Below are 22,577 nucleotides of genomic sequence, written 5' to 3'. Positions count from 1 at the left end.
TGATGCCAGTATTACCCTGACACCAAAGCTAGACAAAGATATCACAAACAAAAGAAAACTACAGCGCAATATTCCTTATGAAAGTTGATGAAAAAATTCTCAACAAAATGCTAGCACACTGGATCCAGGAGCATATTAAAAGATTATACACCATGACCAGGTTTTACCCAGGAATGCAAGGTTGGTTTAATATATGAAAATTAACACATGCAATACACCATATTAATAGAATAAAAGAAAAAATTACATGATTATAGTTAACTCCTATAATTTATGTTACCTCAGCATCTATTTAGGATACACCTTCAATTTTCTCCTATCAGAAGCAGGGCTTAGTCACTCTTGACACAGTTTCTAGTTCTCTGCCTCCTCCCAGTTCCTTAAGGTGGTCATCTAGATATCTGCTTCATACCAACACCTTCCCTATGGGATAGCTAGATACAACCTACTTGATTTACCCCACTGTCCCCCACACTCTGCAGAGCTAACTGTGCAGATACGCCACAACAACTAACTCTCAGTCACAGCGTCTTTCCATGGAACTTGTGCCTGCTTGCTGTAAACCTACCAATTAAATTCCTGTGGAAAATCTGCTTGGGTGATATACTAGACCCCAATAAAGGCCTTGGTCCACAGATCCCTCACTCTCACTCTCTTTTGCTCCTACCCACTGGTTGAACACATGTGTCCTTGATGGCTCCCCACTTCCCTTTGGCATGTTGCCCTCTTCTCCCTGGAATCTGTAAGTTTTATTACTTACAGATTCTGTAATTTCATGTGTTTTATTGTATGCCTCCTCTGTGTCTCACTTGACTGACACCTAACTTCTTTGCAGGTCAAGTTCTCTTAGAGAGTGGCTATCTTGGTAGAAATAAACAACACAGTTTAGACAAGAGCCACAAGGGCATTTGCCAGTATAAACAAGCTTCCTGTGAGAGAGACATCTTAGACATGAGGCTTCCACCACAATAAAGAAGTATCCCATGAAAGGCACATTGTAAACAGCAACCCGCTTTTGAGGCCTGTCAGGGCAGGGTTAGAGTTTGCAGCCACTTTCCTAAGAGAGACCTCAAAAACGAATAAGGGAAAATCACAACAATGATCATATCAATAGATGTAGAAAAGCTGTTTGACAAAGTCCAACAGCTTTTCATGACAAAAAGTACTCAACAAACTAGAAATAGCAGGGAAATTCCTCAACCTGATAAAGGGTATCTACAAAAAGCCCACAGCTAACATCGTACTTAGAGACTGAAAAAAAATGACTGAAAGCTTTCTACCTAAGAACAAGACAAGGAGGTTCTGAAAGTTCTAAGTCAGGGCAGTTAGCAGGGAAAAGCAAGAAATGGCATCCAGGTGGGAAAGAAAGAATGAAACTATCTTTACTCACTGATGACATAATCTTTTTTATATATAGAAATCCCTAAAGAATCCATATACAACAAAACTGTCAAAGCTAATAAACATGTTCTTCAAAGTTGCAGGATACAAGACCAATACACAAAACTCAGTGCAGTGTTCCTGTGGAACTAGCAATGAACAACTGAAAAATGTAATTATGAAAACAGTTCTACTTATAATAGCATCAACAATAAAATATTAAAAAAATAAATTTAACAGAAGTATGAATCTTGAACACTGCAACTATAGAACATTGTTGAAAGAAATTAAAGAAGAACTAAATAAATGGAAAGACACCTTTTGTTCATGGGTTGGAAGACTTAATATTAAGATGGCAATAACCTGCAAATTGCTACACAGATTCAATGAAATCCCTATCAAAATTTCAACCACTTTTTTTTGGAGAAACGGATAATCTGGACCTAAAATTTATACAAAAATGCAAGAGAACCAGGATAGCCAAAACAGTTTTGAAAAAGAACAAATTTGGGGGAATCACACTTCCTGGTTTCAAAACTTAAAACAAAGGTACATTAATCAAAACAGTGTGGTACTAGCATAAGGACAGACATATAGATCAACATAAGCAAATAAAGAGTCTGGAAATAAACCCACACATCTATGGATAATTTTTTTTCTCTTTCTTAAATTATCCAGCCCAATATGTCAGATGGTCAATTAATTTTTGACAAGGTTATCAAAATCAATTAATCAAGAAAGAACAGTCTCTTCCTTTTTTTCTTTTTCTTTTTTTAGACAGGATCTCGCTCTGTCACCAAGGCTGGAGTGCAGTGGCATGGTCATGGCTCACTGCGGCCTCTAGTTCCCTGGCTCAAGTGATTCTCTACTTCCCTGGATCAAGCAATCCTCTTAATTCAGCCTCCTGAGTAGGTGGAACCACAGATGCATGCCACCACACCTGGCTAATTTTATTTTATTTTTTGTAGAGATAGGGTCTCATTATGTTGCCCAGGCTAGTCTCAGACTCCTGAGCTCAAGTAATCCATACACCTTAGTTTTCAAAAGTACTGGGATTACAGGTATGAGCTGTTGTACCCAGTCAGAATAGTCCTTTAAACAAATAATTCTAAGACAACTGAACTTCCACATGCAAAACAATAAATTTGGACCCCTATCATATTAAAAAAAAGAGCTCAAAAGAGGTCAAAGATTTAATGTAAGAGGTGAAACTATAAAACTCCTGGAAAGAAACATAGGTAAAAAATTTCAAGACCTATGATTAAGGCAATAGTTTTTAGAAATATGACACCAAAAACACAAGTCATAAAAGCAAAAAATAGATAAATTAGAGTTTATAAAAATTAAGAACTTTTGTGCATCAAAGGACACTATCAAGAAAACGAAGAGCTAACTCACAGAATGAGATAAAAATACTGGCAAATCATTTATCTGATAAGCATCTAGTATCCCGAATATGAAAGATCTCTTTCAACTCCATAATAAAAAGACAACCCAATTATAAAATGGGCTAAGGATGTTGTAGGGCAGCAGAATGTGCCACCCCAAAATATGACACTTTGGCATAATAATTACTTTGAGCTGAAGGCAACCGAAAAGAAGCAGATACAAGAAAAGCTCTCTTCCTTCTCACTATTTGGAACATAAATTTACAGAGAGGTTTCTCCTCCCCTCTCTATCAGGGACAAACGTTTATCACCAGAGACAACTTGAGACCTGAATCAGCCTGAAAAGGGCATCAGAACAAAATGCCTAACAAACTTGACTAATTAGCCTTGAACTGCCATTATTTTCTCATATATTTGCCACCTTAGAGAGTCAAAGTCCTTTTCCTTTGTCTTGTGACTTCTCTAAAAATTTATTGTTCCTTTGCTAAGATGCCACCTAAGCCCATGTTCTAATCAAGCCTCTGAGTTACTCATCCTGAGTGCTCCCATGAGTAAGCATGATGCATGTGCTAATAACTTCTGTTTGTTTTATTCTTTTTAATTTGTCTTTGGTCAGTCCAGTGTTCACAGCCCCAGCCAGAGTGTCTAGGCACGTAGTAGGAAAAAAGGATTCTTCCTCCTCTACAACATAGACATTTCTCTAAAGAAGATATACAAATGATCAATACATACATGAAAAGATGTTAAACATTGTCAGTCATCAGGGAAATGCATATCAATGTCATAATGAAATACCACTTCATGCTCATTAGAATGATATAATAAATAATGAAATGAAAAATAACAAGTGTTGGGAGGATAAAGAGAACTTGAAACCCTATGTATTTCTGGTGGCAATGTAAAATAACGTAGCTGCTATGGAAAAGCTTGGCAGTTCCTCAAAAGTTAAACATCGACTTACAGATGACCCAGAGTTCTATTCCAAATAGAATTGAGGATATATGTTCATATGAAAACTCATATATGATAATAAAAATCTATTATGTATAACAGAAACAACATAAGTGTTCATCAACTGATGAATGGATAAACAAAATGTGATATATCCATAAAATGAAACATATTCAGCCATAAAAATGGAGTACCGATACATGCTTCAGTATGGATAAACCTAGAAAACATTATGCTAATTAGTAAAAGAAGCCAGGCACAAAAAGTTATAAGGGTAAGCGGAAATTGAAAGAGACTGCATTTCTTTTTGGGGTGATGGAAATATTCTGAAATTAGATAATAGTGATGGTTTTGCAATGCTGTAAATATACTAAGAATCATTTAATTGTATACTTGGGTTGTTAAAATAGTGAATTTAAATCTTACGTGAATTTTATCTCAATAAAAAACTTTTCAAAAGAAAGAAAATACCTATAAAATTATATTTCACATTAATGCTTTACCCATCATTTCAATAGGGTAGGTGGTAGGCTATTTACTAGACCCGAATTGCATCATGAGGACTTCAGGCTATAAAAGAGAAAAGGGCTTTATTAGCTCTCAAAGCAAAATGAACCTGCAGAAACTCCTGATCAAATAAATGGTCAAACACTTTGAAGAAATTGTATGAGTTAGTCATTTTGCTAAAATTAACTCTTAGATTCAGTGGTGATAAGATTTTAATTGGGATGCCACTTGACTGGTGCAGCTCTAGCACCTTGAGTTCTCATGTAAGCAAAATGAAGCCCAACATAAATAATAAAATGAAACTGGAGACTTTACCAATCAGAAATTGCCAACTAACAGATTCTAACTAGAGACTTTATCAAGTAGTGATCAACAACTAACCTCTAATTAGGGTCTTTCTATTCTGATCAACCAAATATATTTTGTTGTACTTCTCTATCAGCCAACAGAAGTTCATGGTCCACACTGCTGTGCTGGAGCTCTCTGAACCTCTTCTGTTTCCGACTGATACCTGATTCATGGATCATTCTTCACTTAAATAAACTCTGTTAAACTTGCATAATCATAGCTCACTGTAGGCTCAAACTCTTGGGCTCAAGCAATCCTCCTGTCTCAGCCTCTCATGTAGCTTTTACCACAGGCATGTGCCACCACATCCAGCTAACTTTTTAATTTTTCTAGAGATGGGGCCTCACTATGCTGCCCAGGCTGGTCTCAAATTCCTGGCCTAAAGTGATCCTCCCGCCTCAGTTGCTGGGAGTATATGGGTAAGTCATTGAACCCAGCTCAACTCTGTTAAATTTATTTTGTCTAAAGCTTTTCTTTTAACAGTGATCTTCTTGCAAAATGCACATATTTCTGAATTGCGCGTATCTTCCCACTTCTTCGATAAAGAGTTAATAGGTCTGCTGTGCACTATAAAACAGGAATAAGTAACCCAGGAAGCACAGGGCTCCTGATGGCAATGATGACAGAGCCCTGCCAGCAGACATAGTTCAAATTCAAGTCCTGCTAAGGTTTTTAGATCTAACTTGGGTTCCGTGATCTGAAAAATGTTATAGCTACACCTCTAAGAAGCAATTAAGGGAAATTTGGAATAAGTGGGGAAAAGTAATCTTAGTTCTTATCTATCAACAAAAACTTTAAAAAGGCAGCAAAAAGATCCCCCTTCCCAAATCTGCATCCTTCATCTCCTTCTCAATGGCAAAGACCTGTAGATTACAAGGAAAATTGGGAAACATTGCTTTGCTGCTTCTGAAGCACTTGTTTCTGGTGTCTCTAGCTTCTTTTCCTTGAGTATTCCTAGAAAGAGACTATAAAGGAATAGAAGGATGGAAGAGATCAACCGGGCAGGCAGGGTATAAGGGCATGTCAGAGAAAGCTAGATTAGATCCCTCAGAATAATTTCTTAAGTAAAAGCAAAGCCACAGCTTTGTTAGGAAAGAACAGCTTTGTAAAAAATAAATGGAGTAAATGGCAGTGAATTTATAAAAGAATATAGATAAAACTAAGAATTAATAAAGATAAAATATGCATGAGAGCTTTTATATTGTGGTGTAAAATGGTAAGTAAAATAAAGGAAATAAACCTTTATGTAACTCTTTATTGTAACAAATAGTTTCTGTTGTTCTAATTTCTCTTTCCATAGCTGCTGTGGATACTTTATGCTAAAACTTTCCATATTTAACTTTCTGGGGCTTAATTACCAATAATTAAAAATTTTCTGCTTCATAAACAAAAATAAGGAGTTTTGGGGTTAAAAAAATGAGACATTAATCTCAGTCTCTGTGAAAGTGCCTACCAATCAGTCGGCAGCTTTGTTATCCTAAAGATGTCAAACAGTTGTTAATTAAGTACTTGATGAATTCTTAACTTTGCACAGTTAAGTCTTGATCTCAGGGTGGGTAATGGCCAAGGGAGTTGTTCAACTTAATATTACTTTTAAAGTGCTTTTCCCTTGTTCCCTGCTGGGTTAGTGACCTCATTATTTAGCAAACTGCCTCACATAGAAACCTGGGTGATATGGTTTGGCTGTCTTCCTACCCAAGTCTCATCTTGAATTCCCACATGTTGTGGGAGAGATGCAATGGGAGGTAATTGAATCATGCGGGCTGGTCTCTCCTGTGCTGTTCTTGTGGTAGTGAATAAATCTCATGAGATCTGATGGTTTTATAAGGGGGAGTTTCCCCAAACAAGCTCTCTCTTTGCTGGCTGCCATCCATGTAAGATGTGACTTGCTTGTCCTTGTCTTGCACCATGATTGTGAGGCCTCCCCAGCCATGTTGAACTGTAAGTTCATGAAACCTCTTTCTTTTGTAAATTGCCCACTCTCAGGTATGTCTTGATCAGCAGTGTAAAAACAAACTAATACAGTAAATTGCTACCAGTAGAGTGGAGCGCTGCGGAAAAGACACCTGAAAACGAGGAATCAACTTTGGAACTGGGTAACAGGCCGAGGTTGGAACAGTTTGGAGGTCTCAGAAGACGATGGGAAAATGTGGGCTGTGGTGGTCTCAGGTAGAGATGAGGAACTTCTTGAGAATTAGAGCGAAGGTGACTCTTGTTACGTTTTAGCAAAGAGATTGGTGGCATTTTGCCCCTGCCCCAGAGATTTGTGGAACTTTGAACTTGAGAAAGATGATTTAAGGTATCTGGTGGAAGAAATTTCTAAGCAGCTAAACATTCAAGAGGTGACATGGGTGCTGTTAAAGCCAATCAGTTTTAAAACAGAAACAGAGCATAAAAGTTTGGAAAATTTGCAGCCTGACAACGTGATAGAAAAGAAAATCCCATTTTCTGGGGAGAAATTCAAGCCGGCTGTATAAATTTGCAGAAGTAACGAGGAGCTGAATGTTAATCACCAACACAATGAGGAAAATGTCTCCAGGACATGTCAGAGATCTTTGTAGCAGCCCCTCTCATTGCAGACCCAGAGGTTTATGGGGGGAAAAAGTGGTTTCATGGGCCAGGTCCAGGGTCCCTCTGCTGTGTGCAGTCTAGGGACCTGGTGCCCAGTGTTCCAGCTGCTCCAGTTGTGACTCAAAGGGGCCAAAGTACAGCTCGGTCTGTTGCTTCAGAGGGTGGAAGTCCCAAACTTTGGCAGCTTACATGTGGTGTTGAGCCACAGAAGCCAAGAATTGAGGTTTTGGAACCTCCACATAGATTTCAGAGATGTATAGAAACACCTGGATGCCCAGGCAGAAGTTTGCTGCAGGGGCAGGGCTCTCATGGAGAACCTTTGCTAGGGCAGTACAGGGCAGTGCAGAAGGGAAATGTGGGGTGGGGGCCCCAGTGCAAAGTCCCTACTGGGGCACCACCAAGTGGAGGTATGAGAAGAAGGCCACTGTCCTCCAGACCCCAGAATGGTAGATCCACTGACAGCTTGCACCATGGGCCTGGAAAAGTCACAGACACTCAACACCAGCCTGTGAAAGCAGTCAGGAGGGGGCCTATAACCCTGCAAAGCTAACAGGGTGGAGCTGCTCGAGGACCACTGGAGCCCACCTCTTTTTTTTTTTTTTTTTTTTTTGTGGAGATGGAGTCTCACTCTGTCACAGGGCTGGAGTGCAGTGGCATGATCTTGGCTCACTGCAACCTCTGCCTCCCAGGTTCAAGCAATTCTCCTGCCTCAGCCTCCCAAGCAGCTGGGACTATAGGCACATGCGACCATGACCAGTTAATTTTCGTATTTTTAGTAGAGATGGGGTTTCACCATCTGGCCAGGATGGTCTTGATCTCTTGACCTTGTGATCTGCCTGCCTCAGCCTCCCAAAGTGTTGGGATTACAGGCATGAGCCACTGTGCCCGGCTTGGGAGCCCACCTCTTGTATCATGTGTGACCTGGATATGAGACATGGTGTCAAAGAAGATCATTTTGGAGCTTTAAAATTTGACTATCCCACTGGATTTCAGACTTGCATGGGGCTTGTAGCCCCTCTGTTTTGGCCAATTTCTCCCATTTGGAATGGCTGTATTTACCCAAAGCCTGTACACCCATTGAATCTAGGAAGTAACTAACTTTCTTTTGATTTTACAGGCTCATAGGTGAAAAAGACTTGCCTTGTCTCAGATGAGACTCTGGACTGTGGACTTTTGAGTTAATGCTGAAATGAGTTAAGACTTTGGGGGACTGTTGGGAAGGCATGATTGGTTTTGAAATGCGAAGATGAGATTTGGGAGGGTCCAGGGGCGGAATGAAATGATTTGGTTTTGTCCTCACCCAAATTTTATCTTGAATTCCCACATGTTGTGGGAGAGATGTAATGGGAGGTAACTGAATCATGGGGGCAGGTCTCTCCTGTGCTGTTCTTGTGATAGTGAATAAGTCTCACAAGATCTGATGGTTTTATAAGGGAGAGTTTCCCTGCACAAGCTCTTCCTTTACCTGCTGCCATCCATGTAAGATATGACTTGCTCCTCCTTGTCTTCCACCATGATTGTGAGGCCTCCCCAGTCATGTGGAACTGTAAGTCCATTAAACCTCTTTTTCTTGTAAATTGCCCAGTCTCGGGTATGTCTTTATCAGCAGTGTGAAAATGGAATAATACACTGGGCAACCACTGTCTTGGTTGTCTCATCTATAAAAATTCCCACTTGTGCGGATTCTAACTGAAAATTTGCCTTCTCCTCTTCCTTTCTACCCTAACTTCGGGCTCTAAACTTTTTTTTCTTTTGTTTTTTTGAGACAGGGACTCATTGTCGCCGAGGGCTGGAGTGTAGTGGTGCAGTCTTGGCTCACAGCAACCTCCTCCTCCTGGGTTCAAGTGATTCTCCCACCTCAGCCTCCTGAGTAGCTGAGACTACAGGTACATGCCACCATGCCTTGCTAAGTTTTGCAATTTTTTGGTAGAGATGGGGTTTCACCATGTTGGCCATGGCTGGTCTTGAATTCCTGACCTCAAGTGATCTGCCTGCCTTGGCTTCACAAAGTGCTGGGATTACAGGCATGAGCCACCATGCCCAGCCAACCTTTATTCCTTTTCTTAACCTACAGTCTGTCTGCCAGATACTAATATTCTCACCATCATGCCTTCCAATCCCCTTAACTCATTTTAGACTGTGCTACTACCAGTGATTGTTCCGAAACTTGTTAAAAAACAAAAGTTTTATCCTGGTGATAAGGGCAACATCACCAAAGTATAAATTCCTTAGAACAGCAAATAAGGCCTTTCTAATCCTGCACAGAAGAGAATAGGATAATTAATTCCTTTACTTTGATAATGATAATATAGACACATTGTGAGATTTTATGTCATTATGTCTTATTAATAGACTTACCAAATCAGTTCTAAAAAAGCTTGTTTCTTCCTTTGGGAATTTTATTCAGATTTATTTACTCTGTCTCCCCCTTCCCACAGCAAAATAGAGGCTATCAAATGTTTCATACCTAAGAATGGAGGGCAGTCCCCTGGGCTGGTGTGCTACTTGCTTATGGTCTCAGCACCTGGGCCAACAGGCACAAGCCATGTTTAGGGTACCAGGGCAATAATGACAGTCCTTTTCACCCTCAAACCTTTATTCCTGGTTTGGAAATAAATTATGTATCATCCTAGGCAAAAGTTAGTTTAAAAGAGATTTGTAGTTTTCTACTAAATATCCTTCATAAGAATTAAATTGAAGCCCTTTATTTTATAGCTAAATATGAAAACTGTCCTCTTAGGCACTGTTTTAAAATAATGCATAGAAAGATGTAAATAGAAAAATATCTAGATTTAATAGGTATTTTTATCATTGTTATCTGTTAGAAACCATTTCTTAAAACTAAGTTATCTCATACTGTGGACTCACCAAAGTCAGAGAACATTAAGTGCCTAAATTTCCTGCTCTCTCACAAACACCAAAAGACGAGGTGGAAAGACCAGAGGAAAATGAGTTTAGAGAACCCAAGTCTAAGCACAAAAGGTATTTTCCTTAGAAACTATGTAATTTAATTAATGCTACTAGTACTGCTTAGTGGCAAATTCTTCATTCAAAAGGCCATTTTCAGATTGATTTGAACTTATTAAACTATTTTAAAAACTTTTTATATATAAAAATATCAATATAGCTATTTAAAAGAAAATGTGTTCTAGGCCAGGCGTGGTGGCTCATGCCTGTAATCCCACCACTTTGGGAGGCTGAAGCAGGCGTATCACCTGAGGTCAGGAGTTCTAGACCAGCCTGGCCAACATGGTGAACCCCTGTCTCTACTAAAAACTACAAAAATTAGCCAGGCATGGTGGAAGGCACCTGCAATCTCAGCTACTTGGGAGGCTGAGGCAGGAGAATCGCTTGAACCCAGGAGGTGGAGGTTGCAGTGAGCCAAGAATGCACCATTGCACTCTGTCTCAAAAAAATAAAATAAAATAAAATAAAATGTGTTCTACATCCCAAAACTCAGATATTTAAATCAATTTCTGGAACACAATATTTTTAATGGTGTGTTTCTAAAACATTTTAATTAGAATTTATATTAATTTACTTCTTGTATGTTTGTTTGGCTGGCAGAAGTGAATGATGGTTAAGAATTAATTCAGGTAACAAGGAAAGGATGACATCAAGAAAGCCTTAGAGATGGGTTTGATTTAGATAGGTGGAGGTGGTAAGCAAAGGTGGAAAAATGCCAGTAAGTTTGGGAAACAGTGATTAGCTTAGTTTTGCTAAACACAGAGTATATATAGAAAAATTATACATTTTGTTACTCCAAAAACATGTTGTTTATGTGTCATCTAATTTCATGGAGCAATAGTCAGTCTTTATTTCCAGTGATATGTTCTTTCCCAGAGTGAATGGCAGTATTGATATATTAATAGAAGTTTAAAATACAGAAATGAAATCTATTTAAACCTTATAGAAAATATAATGTGAGTAGTTCCAATTTTTTAAATGGTGAGCAGAAGTAATAGGATTTTAAAACGAACTTTTACTTACACAATAGAAAACTGCCCAATCTTTCTGGTAAGAAAAAAAGTTATTACTTGGTAAGACAATCAGAAAATTTGGGCAAGAAATATGATAAGATAGATAAAATGATCAATGATATGATGTGCTTTTGATAAATCATTTTCATAATTTTACAAATATGGAAGTATAAATATTAATTAAAATATTTAAAAATTTTAAAAGGTCATAATCATTATCAACTATAAAGTGAATGGAATCTGCATTTTGGTAACTTTTGCACCTTGCTTAGTTTTTGCATCTTGCTTATTTACTTTCTCTCCCCCTTCTCACAGCAAAATAGAGGCTATCAAATGTTTTCATACCTAAGACTGGAGGGCAGCCCCCTGAGCTGGAGTGCTATTTGCTTATATTTCTTCAATCCAGAGGAATAAGTACACCGTTGGCAGCAAAGTTAGCAAAATGCACTCTACTCTACACACTTGGAAACTGGCAAACTGCCTGCGCTGCCCTGGGCTCTGCCTGCTACATACCAAAGGTGCACTTGGTGGAACGCCTGCTGACCAGGTTGCTGGAGCTACTTTCGGCTGCCAGTTGGCTCCACCAGTCAACTTTTTCTCTCCAGCATTCCACTGAAGATCTCCCCTAAAAACAACCATGCAAAACAAGCAAACAAACAAAAAAACACAAGTCAGAAAAAAATGGTGTGTGGCTCCTTAGATTATTTTATTCGGGTTTAAAAGCAGTTTGTTTGAGTCAAATGGTATAGTAATAAGAACAGCAGTTAAAACTTACAAAGGAATCTTGCCATGCTGTTTCTAAGAAAGCTTAAAAGCATTTGAAAAAATATCATTTAGAGTTTGGACCTCAGTAAGTACAGGAATTTCCTATCCTCTATAAAGAAAAGTATGTCAGAAAATCTAACTGAATTCATTTGTTACTAAAAATGCAAATAAATATAACATATATACTGTACACTTATATTTTGTTGAATTTAAGATGCATTGATGATGGCACTTTCTGGATCTTAGAGGGTTCAGCAGAATGTTTCATACAACTGTATCATGACTGCAACCTGCCTTACAGTGATCGTAAGACACCATCCACTGAAAAATATGTCTCAATTTCAATGACAAAATATACATCTAAAAAAGAATATATTGCTTACGATTTTTACTATCCTTCCTTACAATTAATACTTCATGAAAGACTTTTTAAAATTCATGTTAGCTAGGACTATGGTAATGAATCTAGAATTTAATGCTATTAAAATATTCAAGCCACAATTCCCAAATATTTCTAGATATAACTTAGTGACAATCTCAGAGATTGAAATAGATTATTCCTTTTCATTGCAAAGCAACAGTTTGGAGCTTCCAGTAAAATAACAACAAAAATCTAGGATGAAATAAAAAAAACCAATTGTGAAATTATCTAGCATGAGAATGAATAATTACTCCAATGAGTAAAATGGTTGATAGTCTCAAATGAATATAAATATACTGTCAAAAGGAAATCACATAATTTCCAAACACTTACTTTTTTGATGTGGTACCAGAAATTCCAAGATCTATAAATGGATAAAAGAAAAAAGATTGTAAATCCATATATTCAGCTTGTATGATAGGACATTTAAAAGATGAAAGAATCAGAAGTCTATAAAAAATATCCTTATTTTGCCTAGGAATGACTGCATTCAGTTATATAGAAAACAAACTATATTAGGAAATATTTTCATAAATTAAAGATTTTCTTTTACTTCATGTTAGACTTAAAGATCCATTTTAATGTCAACTTGTGTCCAGAAAAGAGCAAACATACCAGGTTTGATGTTGCTATTTTAGAAAGGCTGCTATCTGGGGACTTGGTTAGTAAATTGTTCTCTATACTGGGATAAAACTGTCCCTAAATGATAAAGGTGGATCACTGTGCCTACACTATTTGTACAAATGATATTGCTTATGCTGAATATCCACTTCTGTTCTACAAGTCTGAAATTTTGGTACATGCCAGGCAGAAAGTGCCTACATGATCACTGCCCAATAAAGACTCTGGGTGTGGAGTCTCTAAAGGTCTTTAGGCATAAACACCTCACACATGCTGCTGCATTTTTGTTCCTGGGTGAAGAGTATGTTCTTCTCCTCAAGGGAGAGACAGAGCATAAGGAAGTCTGCATGTGGATTCTTCTAGACTCTGTTTGTCTTTTCCTCTTATCATCAGCCATGTATCCTTCCTCTGCTTCCGTAATAAATCTCAGCTGTGAGTACAACAATGCTCTGAGTCCCACGTGTCCTTCTAGTGGCTCTGTGAATCCCTTGACATAGTCGGCTTAATCAGTCTGCTCTAATGTCAATTCATTTATTACTTCAGAAAATATTTATTGAGCATCTACATATGTCAGGCACCGTTTTAGGTACTTGGAACATGTTAGTAAAGAAAACAGTCGGAGAGTCCTATCCTGGAGAAACTTGCGTTCTGATGGTGCCAGACAGATGACAAAATAATAAAAAGGTAAATGATATAGGCTGCTAGAAGGCGATATGGAAAGCTTACGGAAAAAATGAAAAGGAAGGGCAGAGTAAAGGGTACTTTACTCTGGGGTTGAAGGGATAGGATAAGCGTGGGGCTAGAGAATATTACACAGGGCACTTGGGGAAGGATTCATAGAGGTGAGACTTGGGCAAAGCTGAACAGAGATCTGGGTGAGAGCTTTCTAGGCAGAGGCAACAGCCAGGACAATAGCCCTAATCAGGTGAATAATCAATGTATTAGAGGATGAAGTTAATATTTATTTCTTACCAAATCTTGGCATTACAAAATAGAATAAGGTATATTTTAACTGAACACCAAATATAAAAATGATTACCCATAATTTTAGTTATTTTTTCTTTTTTAAAAGACAAAATTCATTTTAAAATTTATTTTTCAATTAGACTATAAAACTAAATCTATATGTATTAAATGATTAAAAAGCTAAACCAATTATTTATACCTGTTCATGTGAAAAAGCAAAAGAAAGCAGAAGTGTATCTTACATATGTATATATGAATCCCTCGTCAAATTTTGTGGCAGACAGGAATGAGCACCTCAGGGCCTGGGCCTCTGTTGCAAGCTAAGTCTCCTGGGAGGAAGGCTCTGGGATGGAGATTAGCATGCAGGAGATTTATTTTGAAAGGGAAGACAGGAAACTGTGATTGGGCAAGACTGCAATGCAGTCTCAATAGAAGCCTCAGCTAACACTGAAAAATGTTTTATAAAAACATTTTTATTGAGATATAATTCACATACCATAAAATTCACCCCTTTAAAGTGCATAATTCAATGGTTTTAGTTTATTCACAGTGTTAATATAGAACTTTTTTTGTCACAACAAAAAGAAACCCTGTACCAATTAGCAGTCACTCCTCTTCCTCTCCACTTCCCTCAGCCCCTTGAAGGCCCAGTCTACTTCCTGTCTCTATGCATTTGTCTATCCTGGACATTTCATATAAATGGAATCATATATGAAAATACATAGTCTTTTGTGTCGGACTTCTTTCACTTGGCTTGTTTTCACAGTAAATCCAGTTGTAGCATGTATTAATACTTCATTTCTTTTTATTGCCAAATAATATTTCATTATGTAGATATATCATGTTTTGTTTGTCCATTCATCAAGTGATGAACATTAGGGTTGTCTACTTTTTGGCTATTATGAATAACGATACTATAATCATTCGTGTACAAATTTTTGTGTGCATACACATTTTCATTTTCGCTCCATACACCTAGGAGTAGAAATGCTGAGTCATACGATAATCTATGTTTAACATTTTGAGTAACTATCAGACTTCTTTCTATAGCAGCTAAACCATGTCACATTTTTACCAGTAATGTCTGTGGGTTTCAAGTTTTCCATATCCTCATCAATACTGGTTATATGTCTTTTTAATTATCTCCATCCTAATGAGTATAAAGTGATATCTTATTTGGTTTTGATTTGCATTTCACTGATGAATAATGGTGAGCATCTTTTCATGTGCATATTGGTCATTTGTACATATTCTTTGGAGAATACAGGTGCTTGGGTCAAAAGGTCTATTCAAAAAATATTTTTGCCATTTAAAAAACTGCATTATTTGTTTTTTCATTATTGAATCGTAAAAGTTCTTTATTCTGAGTACAAGTCTCTTTTCTGATAAAAAATTTGCAAATATTTTCTCCCATTCTACGGTTTGTCCTTTCACTTTCTTACTCATATTGTCTACAGCACAAAAGTATTTTGATATATTCCTATGTATCTTTTTTTCTTTTGTTTCTTGTACTTTTGGTGTCATATCTAAGAACCAAACATAACCTAATCTAAGGTCATAAGGATTAACTCCTACGTTTTCTTCTAAACGTTGTATAGATTTAGCTCTTACATTTGGTTGTATGACCTTTTGTGAATTAATTTTTTTTGTATAAGGCTAAAATTTCATTCTTTTTCATGAAGTTATTTAGTCTTTTCCCAATATTTTTCTCCTGAAAAGAATGTCTTTTCCCTCACTGAATGGTCTTGGTATCCTTGTCAAAAATCATTTGACTATATATGTGGATTTATTTCTGGGATCTTTATTCTATACCTTTGGTCTCTATGTCTATCCTTATACCAGTACCATTTGTCCTGATTATTGTAGCTTTGTAGAAGTTTTGAAATTGGAAACACAATTAATTCAAATTTTTTCTTTTTCAAGATTGTTTGGCCATCACTCTAGCAGGTTAGCTTCTTTCAGCTGGGATCATTCTCAAAGGTGGTTGACAGCTGAGGGCTGTGTGTTGGTGGCACTCTCAGCAGCTGGAGGTATGAGTCCTTTATTTCTGAAAGGGGATACATTATAGTATGCAGAAAAAACAATCACTTAGTGAGATGAAATTTTAGTGTAGGAGGAAATATTCAAATAACCTCTCCCTAGGTGTTATAAAAGTATTTTCATGGTTGCTAAAACCACAGGGAAGGAATGGAAAACAAAATGTATGTTCACAGGCAAATTCACAGGTAAAGAAGTCTGTATCAGTGATCTGCTAAACTTTTGATACTGCCTTGAATATTACATATCTACAGTGGTAAACCCATTCACATGCATACAAAATTCAGAATTAAGAGCAAAGGTCGATCTTTATAATAGCTGCCCTCCTCCCTAGGACTCTCTCCTTCACCCACTCAGCTCTAGTCACTCATCTCCTGGATGAATCTGCCACACAAACTTCTGCCTCAAAGCCTTTGCACTGACTATTTCATTTTCCTGCAGATGTCCTTCTTTAGATCATCACATAGTTTACCCCTTTACCTTCAAAATCTTTGCTCAAATTTTACCTTCTTATTGAGGTTTGCTTTAACTCCTACCCTGCAGCACTCCCAGCTCTCCTTTGTCTGTTCTGTTTTTCTCCATGGAACTTATGATCTAACACACTATACAATTTATTTATTTTAAAGTTTGTGTCTGCCCTTCCCAAGTGCCACAGGTACAGACATTTTTTTCTGTTTTGCTTACTGGTTTACCTCTAGAGCCTGGAATAATGCTTGGTACTCAATAAATATTTGTTGAACAAATGACTGAAACTCAGTTGGATACTCAATTTATAAAGATACTGTGCTTCATGTAAGTTACTCTATGTTCTTATTTCCAAATTAAATGGAAAGTTAAGTGCTTATTACACATAATACACTTGGTTTCATACTTGTATATGCTCCCTAATTATACCTTTAATACTTTAGATTACAATGACATGGATATTGCTCATGAGCCAATGGTATAGGAACTGTTTGCCTTCCAAGGACCTGCACTGGGTAAAGGACTAAGTATTTCTATTCCCTCCCTGCTATACTCAACCATAAGAGACTCCAGAAACAAAACATATGAGATGAGAGGATGAGAGAGAGAGAGAGAGAGAGAGAGAGAGAGAGAGAGAGAAACAAAAAACAATTCACATATGCTTCAGTTAAAAAAAAAAGAACTAGATTACTCACTGCCTACTAAGCTGGCAAGAGAAGAATCAAGGTCACTTCCAAGTGCTTTGCTGGCTGCCATCGCAGGACTGGGTGGTACCACTGAGACAGGTGCAGGCTGCCCAGCTGGTGCCATAGTTGGCATCAAAAGATCACCTAGACCATCAAACACTGGAAATCAAATGGACTAGGTTCAGAATAATTGAAAACAGAAAATGTTCATATGCAAAATTAAAGCAAAACTGTCTTTTGATAAACTATGGAAACAAGTGAATATACAATCTTATAAAAGAAGGCATGTAATTCACACTTTCCATGACTGTAACACCAAGAAGAACATGTCGACATATGTCTACTCATAAAGTATGAAAATACTAATGAACATGAACAAGGATGGAAAAAAATCTGTATAATGTATAGGAATGAACACAGACTTTGCAGCCAGAACTGGGCTTCAATTCAGCTGCATGCCTCACTGGCTATACGACTTTAAGAAAATTACTCTCTGAGCTTTTTAGTTTTCTCATCTGTAAATGGGGAAAGTATGACCATGGCTTTGTTATAAATATTAAATTAGGTGATATATGTCATGTGTTTATTATAATGCTTGCTTTATATGGGCACTCAATATTGCCATTGTTGCTCTTATTCAAGAAAATAGCGAAAAGACTTCTAATGTGCTTTATGGTGAAGTCTAAATAATTTACTCTGAAAACCTAAAATGTTTACTTTAAAAATAATTCTTAAATGAGAAAATAATGCATCTCTTAGCTTCCTACAAAATTAGGAAACAAAATAACATCTGATATAACAGTCAGCATCTAGTAATAGGTACCTGAAAAAGGTGATCACATTGTAGAAGTAATAATTTTGATTTTTTTCTCTCTAATTAGAGCAATCATTTCTGGTTGTAACTCAAAGGGCATAAGTAAATTAAATACTATTTTAAATATCAGGGATCAAATGCATCACTGATGGCTCCTGATCACCAAATAAGTTACTAATTGTTCAGTTCCTAGAATACAGAAAGTCCATTCAAAATGCAGACACACAGCATTTGCATAAGACATTGCTAATACGTTATCTATGTCAAAAACTTTGTAGTTATAAAATTTTATCAAAAAACTACGCATATCTACCACAACAACTACTATACAATAATTTTAAAGTGAAAAAGGACAGCATTCAACTAGGCACTGGCAATAGAAGCAACCAAATTGTCAGGCAGAGGATTTATTTGGGGTGTTTCTGAAACACATTTAATTGCCGAAAACTCACCAATTGAAAATTTGTAGTAAGGACCCAGCATGGGAAGAGTAGAATGGAAGAGAATACAAACAAAATGACAGCAGTGATGAAAGGTTAAAGGCAGGCAAAGAATACTATTTGTGTCTCAACTTCATAAAACTGAGGGCCATGCAGGCTTCGGAAGATGTAAGCAACAGCAGTGGGAGTGTTCACATATTCAAACACTGTACAAAAATTTAGTACAAAGTATTTGTTTTTTTTTAACCATCTCTAAACCATGTGCATGTAAGCTCAGGCAAATAGCTAGTGTGCAGGTTAAGTTAGATTTCTGCTAAAAATAAACAGAAACAGAGAAAGGATTGCAGGTTATTCTTATGGATACCAATATGTACTGTAAATTTTAATTTAAGTTACTGAATGAGAGATTTATTAATGTTTTATAAACCAAATTATCACTCAATATTTGCTTATTGTAAATTTCCTGATAGCATACTAACCTTGGGTAGTTTTTTTAATTATTATTACCAGGACACATGAAAAGAATGTTTGAAAGTCACTGCCTCACCTGATGGATCAAAGGAGCTGCTGCTGGAAGTTGAAGGCGTTGTCCCAAAAGCTGCCTCAAAATTGGGCTGTAGCAGGTTATTCTGAGCTGGAGTCACTGGAGATGGGGAAGGGGCCATGAAAGAACCCCCAAATCCTGAAAAAAAAGTTCCAAAAAAACATAAGCAGGAATAATATAAAGGTGGGTAAAGGCCATAAAAACAGAATTTAAAAAGTTATAGAAAAGTGAAAAGGAATTGATTGCATGTTGATTAGCAGTGAGTGAAACAGAGTAGCTCTGAAAAGTTGTTCAAGCATAATATTTTGATATCTGATATGCATTAATGAGAGATTTAATTTAATTAGAAATAAGATAGCACACAAGTATACCCTTATTAAGAGGAAACTATAGCAAGTATATCTATTATTACAATGGAGTATATAAAACAAAGAAGGTATCACTAGGGTTACAATTCAGATATTGAAATTTTATGTTTCTTCAAATCATAATATCTGGTTTCAGAAAATGTTTACTGTAAATTATAATAAAATGCAAATACAAATCATAAAAATACACATCAAATCTTTAACATCTATCATGTTAGCCCCACTAGCCCCACTGCTGTTACCACCAGTGCAGATCCCTACAACACTGCTCTCTGGATTCATGAACAGTCATGGAGTGGGATGGCGTCCTGTCTCTAGTCTAGATCTCCTCCAATCTAGTCTCCACAGTGCAGCCAGAGTGACCTTTCCAAGTGGAAAATGTTGACAAAGTTACTTCTCCAAAATCTTCTATCAGCTTCCCACAATTTTTCAATTCATATAATTTGAATTCCTTTGGATAGCGATCAGGTCCTTCTGTCTCTACCCACTGGCCCCTGCGGCAAAGCAGGCTGCAGCTGTGATCCGCCACCAGCAGTGTCAGATGCCTGCTCTAGGAGGAATTCCTTGCTCTCACACTGCTACCCACTACCAGCTGCACCCCACCCACATCCCCATATACATGCCGAATATTCTCAGCACTTGGTACATGGCCCCGTGCTACTCTCATTACATGTATTTATCCCCACTGCCCTGACTCCAACCCCAAGATGGCTTTATGAGGCCAGGAACTGTGTCTTCTTTTCATGTTTTTCCACTAATACCCAGCATAGTGCCTAAAACACTGAATTAATGCTTACTAAATGAAGGACACTTTTTAATATAAAAGGTGAGGACAAATCAAAGACTGCTGTAAAGTAATCCAACCTCAGCTTAACTATTTATCATTTGATGGCTAGAAGCAAAACATTTCTCTCAATCAACAGACAGAAACAGAAGCAGAGATCACTCTGTATTGCTGCTGAACAAAAATACACAACCTGTGAAGGAAGTGATTTCTTAACAAGACACTGGATGATGTTCTATTATAAAAGAATTTATTACTACCAGAAGTCATTCCTATATACAGCTTAAGTATATATTCCTTTCAAATCCAGCCACATTGTCTCTTTTTCACAAACTGCTTGACAAAACAGTGTTTCAGAAAACATCCTTGAGTTTATATTCCATAGAATCAATATATAATTTTGAAAATGATTTCCACTAAAATTCTCTATTATTTTCTAAAGAAAGTGGCAATGCTGTTCAAGTTATATTATTCCTAGAAATTGACAGTGACATGGGTTTAGGCTTTCCTCATATGTGTATGAAAAAATTTTAATTTGGAAAAAAAGTTACTTATTAGATGATCTTTACAGTTCATGATGGCTACTTTAAGTGATTTTAGTATTTGAATGGCATAAGTATCATGTAACTTTCTTTACTGGAGAAGACATTCTCTAAATCAGTAAGAGCTTAGCCCAGCAAAGGTAGGTTAAAAGTAATTATTTTTGTGAATGTGACCATTTTGATTTTAGGAAGATTGGTAGCTGTATTAATGTTGATTTTTAAAAAACATTACCCTGCACCTCAAGTTGGAGTGTGTCTGGTTAATTTAGGCAACTGTTGCCTAAATTATGTTGTGATTCTCTTTCTATAGGTGAATGTAGAGACAACCTGACTCTTGACTTCTTAAAACTTGGCCACGGAAAGGGCAATTTATTTTAGAATCATAGCAGATTAGTGTTGGAAAGGGCCTCAGGATCATCTGATTCAGTCCTGTCATCTCATGGCTAGAAGAAATGACTCTAAGAGAAGTGAACACACTGGTAAGCTTCAGCAAAAAGAGGAAAAAGAGTGCATTTACCTAGGACACTCTGCTTAGTGCTATTTCCACTTTATGCTAAGATCACATCTATAGGTGAATAAATAAAGCTGTCCACTGAAAGAAACATAGCACCTTCTCTAAGAAAATTAAAGGTAAAGCCAACATTGGCCCGGGGTTCACCAAGTGCCAGGCACTGTTCTAGGTTTCCTTTTTTAGGGTGAACCATATGAACGACACGAATGACTGATATTTGACTGTTTTGATCCTAGAAAACCAGCAGTTTTAAACGGTTCCATCTAAAACACACATTAGCTTATCTAATCTTTATAACAACCCCATGAAGTTCAAAGATGAGAAAGCTGAGGTCAGAGATGTTAAATAATTTCTCTAAGGTCATATGAAGGCAAATGGCGGATCCAGGATTCCACACAGGAATTCTCCAGAGTCTGGACTCTTTGCCACTGTACCACACAGCCTCTTTCCCACATCCAGAAGAAATGCTGTAGTGGTAACCTTCCTATCCATTTATAAAATTCCCGAGATCTGGCAGGATGACTTTTTCCCATTATACTTGGTTCTTATGAAGTAAGTGCCCTCACAAGCCTAGAATAATTAAACAGCTATTAGGTGATATAAAATGACCAACTGATTATGTCAAAAAATTGCTATAATGAAGAACTAAACAGGAACATTACAGACATTAATGAAGAGTTGGAGGAATTCCTCCTGGTAACTAACTGAAAAGTTTTAAGGCCCTGGAATAGAGTTAATAGGAAAATCTAAACAACTAATCTTTCTATGTGGTTCTAATGTACACTAAGAAAGATGTTTACACGGGTACAGTGGCTAATGTCAGTAATCCCAGCACTTGGGGAGAGGTTGTGGCAGAGGATCATTTAAGGCCAGGAGTTTGAGACCAGCCTGGTCAATATAGCGGACCTCATTTTGTATATATATATATAAGCCAGGGGGCATGATGGCACATGCCTGTAGTCCCAGCTGCTCAGGAGGCTGAAGTGGGAGGACTGCTTTAGCTCATCAGTTCTAAAGGCTGCAGTGAGCTATGTTCACACCAGTGCCCTCCAGCTTATGCAACAGAGGGTGACCTTGTTGCTTAAAAAAATAAAAATAAAAACAAAAAGAAAGGTGCTCTATGGAATGGAATTGAAAACAGGGTAAGGCTTTTGTGCGTCCTGTAGTCATATTTGAACTGTCTTACATTATAACTGAAGAGCCAACTGTTTTCAGGTACTCAAGCATCTGTTGACACACTGCTTTTTAATCACAAATGATTAGTCTTATGAATGTATTGTTCTAAACGGGAGTTGCCTAGACACTTAATGAAGTTCTATTGATTCAGATATAACAAATCTGACTGGCATAGCCTACTTGGTCTGTATAACACATCATATCGTTTCAGTTGCAAGAGTACAATTTTTTTTTTTTTTTTTTGACTCAGTCTGTCACCAGGCTGGAGTGCAATAGCACCATCTCAACTCACTGCAATCTCTGCCTCCTGGG

General features: G+C 37.2%; 1 protein-coding gene across 50 annotated transcripts in view; it reads right to left on the bottom strand.

Moving 5' to 3' along the window:
* Positions 1-22,577, bottom strand: part of SNAP91 (synaptosome associated protein 91) — a 167,276-nt gene that overhangs the window by 9,507 nt on the left and 135,192 nt on the right. For 34 of the 50 annotated variants that reach the window (XR_004228956.1, XM_023205199.1, XM_023205201.2 and 31 more), the window contains 4 exons: positions 18,888-19,022; positions 17,096-17,245; positions 12,645-12,675; positions 11,639-11,750 (listed from right to left, as the gene is read on the bottom strand). Coding sequence is in view for 48 of the 50 variants with exons in the window: in XM_023205199.1 (XP_023060967.1) it covers positions 11,639-11,750; positions 12,645-12,675; positions 17,096-17,245; positions 18,888-19,022 (428 nt within the window). In the remaining 2 variants the exon portion in view is untranslated. Of the gene's footprint in view, positions 1-760; positions 862-11,638; positions 11,751-12,644; positions 12,676-17,095; positions 17,246-18,887; positions 19,023-22,577 lie in introns of all 50 variants that reach the window. The other 16 variants (XM_031935589.1, XM_031935592.1, XM_031935590.1 and 13 more) reach the window with 3 other exon arrangements.

Source organism: Piliocolobus tephrosceles, chromosome 5 (assembly GCF_002776525.5).
Source record: "Piliocolobus tephrosceles isolate RC106 chromosome 5, ASM277652v3, whole genome shotgun sequence".
NCBI classification, from domain to species: Eukaryota; Metazoa; Chordata; class Mammalia; order Primates; family Cercopithecidae; genus Piliocolobus; species Piliocolobus tephrosceles.
The sequence above is the reverse complement of the archived record's forward strand: the minus strand, read 5'-3'. Positions and strand labels throughout refer to the sequence as shown.